Source organism: Plasmopara halstedii (genome assembly GCF_900000015.1).
Source record: "Plasmopara halstedii genome assembly, contig: Scaffold_816, whole genome shotgun sequence".
NCBI classification, from domain to species: Eukaryota; Oomycota; class Peronosporomycetes; order Peronosporales; family Peronosporaceae; genus Plasmopara; species Plasmopara halstedii.
The window spans coordinates 852,009-860,616 of record NW_020187732.1 but is presented as its reverse complement, the minus strand read 5'-3'; the positions used below and the strand labels follow the sequence as shown (position 1 = coordinate 860,616).

General features: G+C 44.1%; 4 protein-coding genes across 4 annotated transcripts in view; 2 read left to right on the top strand and 2 right to left on the bottom strand.

Annotated features, from left to right (window-relative positions):
* PHALS_14120 (uncharacterized protein) overlaps positions 1-38 on the bottom strand; it is a gene marked incomplete at both ends in the record, with an annotated part of 333 nt that extends 295 nt beyond the window's left edge. The window contains one exon of the mRNA XM_024729865.1: positions 1-38. This exon is cut by the window's left edge and continues 53 nt beyond it. Within this exon, the coding sequence (XP_024580200.1) occupies positions 1-38 (38 nt within the window).
* Positions 39-1,061: 1,023 nt separating this feature from the next.
* PHALS_14119 (hypothetical protein F443_00048) lies at positions 1,062-1,431 on the top strand (the record flags this gene model as incomplete). The annotated part of the gene is made up of 2 exons (XM_024729864.1): positions 1,062-1,357; positions 1,422-1,431. 2 exons carry the CDS (start codon positions 1,062-1,064, stop codon positions 1,429-1,431), a joined length of 306 nt encoding a protein of 101 aa, XP_024580199.1.
* Positions 1,432-1,556: 125 nt separating this feature from the next.
* On the bottom strand, positions 1,557-2,942 carry PHALS_14118 (argininosuccinate lyase; the record flags this gene model as incomplete). Its single annotated transcript, XM_024729863.1, has 1 exon — positions 1,557-2,942. The coding sequence occupies one exon, from the start codon at positions 2,940-2,942 to the stop codon at positions 1,557-1,559; it is 1,386 nt and encodes a 461-aa protein (XP_024580198.1).
* Positions 2,943-6,251: 3,309 nt separating this feature from the next.
* PHALS_14117 (uncharacterized protein) lies at positions 6,252-6,617 on the top strand (the record flags this gene model as incomplete). The annotated part of the gene is made up of 2 exons (XM_024729862.1): positions 6,252-6,303; positions 6,454-6,617. 2 exons carry the CDS (start codon positions 6,252-6,254, stop codon positions 6,615-6,617), a joined length of 216 nt encoding a protein of 71 aa, XP_024580197.1.
* Between the last annotated feature and the right edge of the window lie 1,991 nt (positions 6,618-8,608).

Sequence of the window (8,608 nt, the reverse complement as noted above, 5' to 3'; positions counted from 1 at the left end):
ATTGAGCAGTGTGAGCGTTTTACTGTGATCAAGTTCATCGTCTGTATTGTCGTCTTTCGTTGCAATTAAATCAGGACCGCTACAATGTGTCAGGATCGGAATTTGCAAAACATAACACAGGACATGATCCGTTTGATTTATTTTCCAGGCTATGCTCCAAATGAAGCAATGGTTTATATTAATAAGACCGACCACTTTTGAGGCGGCGTCAATCTAAATTAAATTTATCGGATAGGAAGTGCCGATTTGGCTAACAATTCATCAGTATTTGTTAGTTTGATCTCAATATTAATGTTCAAAAGGACTGTTCACACATTTCGCCCGGTAAAATCAGATCAACTTCAAAAAATAAATTGTGCGGATATTCCATAATAGTTCCACTTCGACTTTCTTTTTTGATCGAATTATCGGTCCATAGCGTTTTACAAGATGGAGTGTACGCCTGGAGACGCCATGCGGTAGTCATAGCGCTCTGTATCTTCAGCAAATGTTTCACGAGTCTGACCAGACAAGCTTACATAAAAAATGACGTTTTTCAGGCTCACCATGATTATCATAAGCTCCGCCTGCAAGCTCCGATACGCGATCGACCAATTGGCTCTACAGCTACTCAGATCCCGTGACTTCGAGCCTTACCACTTTTACAAAGGTCAGCATACCGATTTCATGTTGAGTATATAAATAAGAAATTTGGACAAGTTTGTTGAAGATATCCTAATTGCTTGGATAACACCTATGAGTCAACGAGATGTTCACAGCGCCGTCCAGCTAAATTGCTGACGAGAGCGCATCAACCAGATGGTTTCAATCGTTCAGCAAGTATCTTGTCTTCCAAATTTATCTCTATAACAAAGTATCTTGAGTCTGTACACGTAAAATATTTTATTAGAACAAACTACGATAATCGCTTCTAAATAAAGAGCTAAAATAATACCATTGTGTCTATGCCAATAGGGTGTCACTCACGACGCGTTTTTTTTTCTATCAGAAAATTATATAAGCTATTGTACCCCGTTCAAATAAAAATTAAACTCTGGCCATAAACGACTACCACAAAATTGATGTCGATTCTGCTACGTAGTGTCGCTTGCCAGCGGGCCACGCTGAGGTTTAGCATAGGCACACAACAGCAACGTTCGCTATGGGTTGCGGTGCCTGAGGGTCAGGATGTCAGTCGTGTGGCCAGTCGTATGCAAACGATTCTAGCTGAGGACGGCACTCTTAAGTCGTTGGGGCTCAAGCGGTTCCATGAAAAGAAGTGGCAGAAGCGGAAACGTAAAGTCGAGGAGCAGGAAATTCGCCGTGCTAATCGCCGGGTTGGATCAATGATTGATTTTATTTTGCGCCGCAAGAATATGTGCGTAAATTGGTTTAAAGTGTAGCTCTTTTTACTGTGCTGAATTATATTTGTGTCTGTGCAGGGGTCATTGAACTTAGTCATGACTCGTTGAGACCTATGCGATAGGAGAAGAGAAGCTTCAGCGTTTGCACAAGATAGGACAAGTCTTAAACACATGGCTAAAATTGCTAATGCAAAACGTCGTCTGTTTATTATATCAAGCGAGCCGTGCTTTAATATCAGCAATTTGTTTCAGCACAGCGCTCTTGCTGGTTCCACCTGTAACGTTCTTGCGCTCGACGCTAGCGTCAAAGTCCCAGACTTCCAATACATCCTCCTCGAATTTGGGGTGAAGGGTGGACAGCTCCTTGAATGTTAGGGCAGACAGTGGCACGTTCTTGTCCTCGGCCAAACGCACGGCAGCTCCCGCAACGTGATGAGTCTCGCGAAAAGGAACTCCTTTGCGCACTAGATATTCGGCCAAATCTGTGGCCAGCATCTCTGTGACGAGAAAGCTTCGCATCTTGTCGCCTTGCGGGGTCATAGTGGCTAACACACCGGTAGCAATCTGCAGGCAGTCTGTGATGATGTCCACGACGTCGAACAGTGCCGTCTTGTCCTCCTGTAAATCCTTGTTGTACGAGCGTGGCAGGCCCTTGAGAGTGACAAGAAAACCATTCAGACGACCCAATACAGTGCCACTTTTGCCTCTTAGCAGCTCGAGCGCATCTGGATTTTTCTTCTGCGGCATTAGCGAACTACCCGTGCTATAGGCATCGGCCATGGTCACAAACTTAAGAGTGTTGTAGATAATGAGATCCTCTGATAATTGTGAAAGATGAACCATAAACAAAGAAGCCCAAAACAGGAACTCAGCGATAAAGTCGCGGTCGCACACCCCGTCTATGCTGTTGGGTGTTACGTTGGCAAAGCCAAGAGATTTAGCCAAAGCTTCCCGGTCCAGACTAAACGAGTTGCCGGCGAGTGCACCATTGCCGAGAGGCATATAATCAACGCGCTTAGTAAGATCGTTTAGACGATCTGCATCACGAAGCAGTGCGGCGCAATGGCTTAAAACCCAGTGCGAGAATCGCAGTGGCTGAGCCGGCTGCAGATGCGTGAAGCCAGGCATAAGCAGGTCAATGTTGTTCTCAGCCAGTTGGTTAGCTGTACCGATGAGCTCCTTTAGGCCGCACTGGATATCAACGATCGTGCGCTTCAGATACAGACGCACATCTGTCGCCACCTGGTCGTTTCGACTGCGGCCCGTGTGCAACTTGCCGCCCACGGCACCGATAAGCTCAGTGAGACGGCGTTCGTTGGCCGTATGTATATCTTCGTCTCCATCCTTCGACTCGAAAGTGCCAGCCGCCCACTCTTCACCAACTTTGTCCAAGCCAGCTATGATCTCGTCTGCCTCATTTGTCGTCAGCACACCGCTCTTTCCCAAGGCGCGCGCGTAAGCCTGACTTCCGTCCAGATCAACGCGCCACATGCGTTTGTCCACAGACAAAGACTCATTAAATTTACTCATTACGGGGTCCACATCGCCTCGAAAGCGACCGCCCCAAAGCTTCTTAGTCACACTTGGTGCATCTGTCATGGCTGTCCAGTGGCACAACTAAAAGATTATTGGCTTGAATTTCAAGTTATGATACGATTCGGATTTTTCGTACATCTTTTATTAGTATGGAAATTAATAATTTCTGGTTTGTGTTGCGGGAAGAAGCAATTATTTTAACTCTACCTAGTGTCCCTTTCGAGGACCATCTATTGTAAATAATATTTATATATAATACTATTATTATTATCCTCTTTCGATTTCTATATGAAGGTGTTGTTTAATAATATTATTATTATCCTCTTTCGATTTCTATATGAAGGTGTTGTTTATCGCTAGTTGTCAGTAGTCAAAGCCGCGTAGTTTTTAATGAAATAGACAAAGTTAAGATGGAGATGTTAGCTGTGAGTGCTCGTTAGTTGAATGTTCTCCATAACACTACTGTATTCAATAATGGTAATGGCGCGGTGAAAACAACAGCTGAACCAGCAAAGCTTGACGCAACAACGGCAGCAATTATAGCGTAGAAAATTAAGAAAAGGGCCTGCTTCAGCGAAGTACGATCGTTAGCTCTTGATAAGAATCTCATATGAAACCTATCTCCGACAAAAGCTAAAACAGCTAGGGGGCTATAAATCATATAAGTTGCGGCAAATTCATTGCAAGCCCTGGTAGATTCAATCACTCGAAACGATTTGCTTAGTCTGTCAAAATATAGCATCTTCTTTTATTGACACATTGGACCTGTCAACAGTGATTGTTAAGATAAATCGTTGCATGGGCGAGTCTAACAGCCTCAGTAAATTTATTTTTTCTCTATACAACTGTCCTCCGCTCACGTCTGTTCCCAGCCGCTGCACTTTACAGGCGGTGAGCCAGAGCAAAGCATCAAGCAACGTTTTTTTGTGCCTCACCAAAACGAAAGACTTAGATGTCTACAAACTGTGTATGCTCTGACCCCAACGGCAAACCTTCTTTTCAGCCTAGTGTGACGATCGACTATCGGAGAAAGTGGGTGACAAATGTGGTTGTGAAAAGTTCGATGAAGATGATTGACGACGACGAAAAGAGCGTCAAGGACCTCAAGCTGCCTTTCGATTCTGTCTTCGTAAGTAGCGCTACGCAAAGCTTGCTTCAAAGCGGGATGCATGATACAAACATTAGCCGCTCTATTCTATTAAGTAACACCGTCGAGAGGCAAAGAACATATCGTCTCTTACGAAGGCAGGCAACATCCACGTACATTTTGTAATATATTTAAGTCATCATTCGGGAAATCTAAGCAATTTGTATGAAGTACAAAAAGAAAGCTTTTAACGGCAACTCTTACTTTGTTTAGTACCCACAAGATAGGAGGAGACAAGAGCTCTTGACGTGGTCTTTCTAAAGCTAACAAAGGTGAATGCAACATGGACAGCCGTCAAATTGGAGAGGACAAGATGATACAAATCAATAACCTGTTACATACGATTGGATGGATTGGTTCGTTTAGGATGAGTCGGCAAAAGTATGTTTTATATGGACAGCTCAATTTTATCACGCGATGTAAGGTCCGCGAAATTTGTGCTAGAAGGGGCCACAAGCGAGCGTAAGAGTCGAACGCCAAAGGATGAGCAAAATCGCCTTGCTATGGCTATCATTAATATATTTAAAGAAGATGATCTGTGCACAATCGGGGTGTGTCTACTCCACAACATTTACTGTTGTTTTGTCCTTCAAACGATCGCTGCGAAGGTCACGTGATTGATGGTAAGGTTATTTTCACAACTTTCATGTAGAGTAAAAGTGGCGTCAACTATCACGTCAATGAAACGAACTTTGGTCGTGGAAATAGCACGTAGTAGCATCTATGGTAGCCGTGGCACTGACGACCAACGTGGCAATCAGTCGTACGAAGGCTAAGTCAAAGGAGGTGCTGGCAATGGTCAACCAAGTTTGCCGTGATGTTGGGCTTATCTGATTAACTTGTTTGGCTTTGAAAGGACGCTATGTCGCCTTTTTAATCGAGGATTAAAACATAAGTGCCCATTCTCTCCCTCGACCTCCTAGGCTAATTGCAAATAATGCTTGAAAATTATACAGTGTGGGGTCAGAAGGCGCTCGTGAAACGACGTTTGCGTGCTCGTTTTGCCCTTAATTATGAGCAGAGAGCCCGCATGTTTACGGGATCCTACACGACGTGGCGAGCAACACGAAGGGATGAAGCCTGCCTGGAATATATACGCGGTGCTGAGATAGATGGAGCCAGACTCCCACTACGCTGTCAACAGTTGCGATAACTCATTCGTTGCGTAAATGCTACTGGAAAGGATTTGGTCCCCTTTTAACAAATTCAGGTATTCTTTAGCTCTGTTCTCAAAGTTCTTTTCATCTTTTCCTCACAGTACTTGTTTGGTATCGGTCTCGTACCGATATTTAGTCCTAGGTGTGCAAGATTGTATTTGACATGTAGCAGCTTACGAATAACAGTGCGACGTGGCATAAGACCTCCACGAAAAGTGACGCGACGCTCCTTGAGCAGATTATCTCATGCGCTGTTAGCTTAATGTCAAGCGTTTCAAACAGTTTCACAATAGGATATGATTACGTCGTCATGGATTCTAGATTTCATGCTCGGAACAATGCTGCTTGAAAGATATTATACTCATAACTACGGCTCAATCATTTATTATCTAGCGGCAAAAAGATTTATGAGTAGTTTATGGTGACAAGACCTCGTAATATGTGGGCACGCAGTTTGATGTTTTTGATATAGCAACGTCGGCTAACGCTTTCAGACGGTTGTCGCGCTGTCAGCAGCCGCAACAACACGTCACATGTTTGCTGGCGTTATTAGACGCCCTACATGACAGCACCTCGACCACCAACGCACATATTTCTCCAGCAAATCCGGGTTCGAGTCCCGGTGTTGGAGCATTGAGCTTCTTGATACTTTTTTGCCACTGCGCTCACACATCAATCGCGGAGAAGACTTTACCCCGCCGTCAACAGCCACGATAACACACCAATCGCAAAACAAACTATCTGAGTGAAATCAAGACAATAGACCACGATCACATGTGCAGACTGAAATTTTTTTACTTATAAGTTGACGATCAACGTAAAGCGTACGCAAAATAATATGGGATGAAGTAGTGAACACGCTTGGTGAAATACCACGATTGTTATCACTTTGTTAAAATTTATTGTGTTACGACAAGGCGTCATTGCTTGAAAGTTTATACGAAACCCTAGTGCCAAACTCGAGATTTATAGTATTAAGTGTCGTGATATTGCAGCTGCTGACATGGTAACGAAAGCCTGGAAGCGTTTGCTGTTGTCGCCGGTTTGAAATCAATTGTCTAGGTAGCTATGACACGCGATGCACGTTTACATTTTGTAAGGTTTTACGACGACAACAGAAGTGAGAAAGTAAAGCCCACATTTTTGGTTGCTGCTTTAAAATCTGGCTCCTGGACGGGACGATTATAGACACAACAACGTAAACCGCAATTTAACTGTTTTATTTTTTGTTGACAGCTGGAATAACACGTCACCTGTATATTTGCAACAGCAAATGTGTCACAGCGTGTCTTAGCTCGCTGCCTAGATCGTAAGAGACGGATCGTGGAATGGCTTGTCAGTCGCAGACTTGGCGCAGTGGACGAAGCACGAGTTTGGTTCGTAATAGAAGACAATCTAAAAAAGTGTCCAGGCGGGAACCCGGCCTCTCCTTGAACTGTTAATGCTGTTCGACATATGCTGTGTCTGAGATCTCCGCGTGCTGCTTATGTGCATCGTATCTTCTGACTACAGCGTCGCGAATGTGGCGCATTTTACCAAATCATTGATATAAAACGGGATAAAGTCTATGGGGGCCATAAACTTATTCATCCAGGAAAAATGCTGGCAACTTTCAACCCTAGATTCTAATTTACTGTATGGCGTAAGCCGGATCGACTTAATGCGGAGACAGATACTCTTCCGTGCCGCTTAAATACGACCTATTGCATATCGCGACGAGTGTACTCGACCGAAGACGATGTCTGGAGCCTCCCTGGGACTGGAGTCACACACTCTTGTATATTGCGCACAAGTGAATGCCGTCGCGCATTGACAAGGCGTTGCTTGGAGGATATACAACGAAAACAAATGTTAAACACGTTTGTTTTCGTTATTGGTCCTTGGTCTAGCAAATTAATGTACGCTACACGGTGGATCACAGAAGGCTAGGCGCATTTCTTAGGGCGTCAGCTATTCAGCATAGAATAAAACAAATACGATGTTACTCTCAAACTCACAAACTAACCCATTGATATTTGCTTGGAGCAAAGCGCAGCCGACGGCGATTGTTGCTAACCGCACATGGAGTTGTTCGCTATTCTTCAATACGAATATTTCGATAATAGGACAAAACGTTTCAAGCATCTATTTAATCAGCCACTCAAAATCAAAATTCTACAGATGGATTTATGGTTAAAATTTAGAAAGAGCCAAAAAAAATTTGAAATTACCTGGGTGCAGCTCTTTAATCCGGTCTACAAACTCTCATGATTACACTGCTCAGACTTGTAGCGTTTACCGCCTCCGCTTAATTTGCAGCTGCCTCCACCAAAGCATGGTGTGGTGCACTATTCGACTTAGTGCTTCTTGCCTCCACCACGGGCAACACAAAGACCATTCCTTTATCTTTGCGAAGTTGTAATCGCAAAAACGTCGACGTCGAGGCGAAAACTCGACCTTTCAAAAAAAAATTAATTTTGTTAACAACGTACATATGTTATGTCCGTTATCTCTGCGTGCTGCTTATGCGCATCATCTCTTTCAACTAAAGCGTCGCGCACTCGGCGCACTTCACCGAACCATCTATAAAAACGTGACAAAGACCATACAGGAATGTCATGGAATCTCCCCAACTACGTACAAATTTAGTTCACCCGTCGTCCTCCCCTCTCTCTTTTGCTTTAGCCTTCTCGAACCCATTCGTCGCGCTTTCTCAAAAGGAATCTGTGATACCTCGCCGTACGGCAGCTTTTAATTTGCTGTCACTGGTGACACCAATTTGAGCCTCGTACCACGGGTCACCGTCCATTTTGCTCGAAGTAGACTACTGCAGTCAATTACAGAATTTCACATTCGTTTTTCGCTTTATTGAGCGCAACTCATTCGCCTCTCAAGGAATTTCTCGAATATGACTTTCGTAGCTAAAAAGTGATGTTACAATACGCCGTGTATTTAGGTACACTTTGCGCTGCGTAGCTTGCGGTCAAAATTTTCGTAACTTTGTGTCAATAACCCCCAGAACTTCACTTTGCACTTTAATTACAGCCCATCACCTGCGTAAACTCAACAGAATTAAGCGTTCGTTTAGTTGCTTTTCGGACTAGTTTCTTTTAATCAGCCAACAACCTCATGCTGTAGCGCTTCCTCCTCACCGGTCGCATTGATCCTGCGTTTGCCTTTTGGCTTCTGAGAAGTAGTTGTTGGTAGTTCTTACATGGTCGTCGCATCACGTAACGCTTCGGTGAAGTCTCTAGCGCGCCAAGCAGATCAGCACTCTCGTCCAAAAAGACTATCGGCACCTCATCTTCCGTACAAATAATAACGCCTCCGAAGAAAGCATCGCTAGGTACGACAAGCCTACGGCTTCTATAGATGAGTGCTGCCGAAATAATTTTGTGCCGCTTTCACCGCATGTCGATGCAAAGAACTGCAAGCATATGTAAATT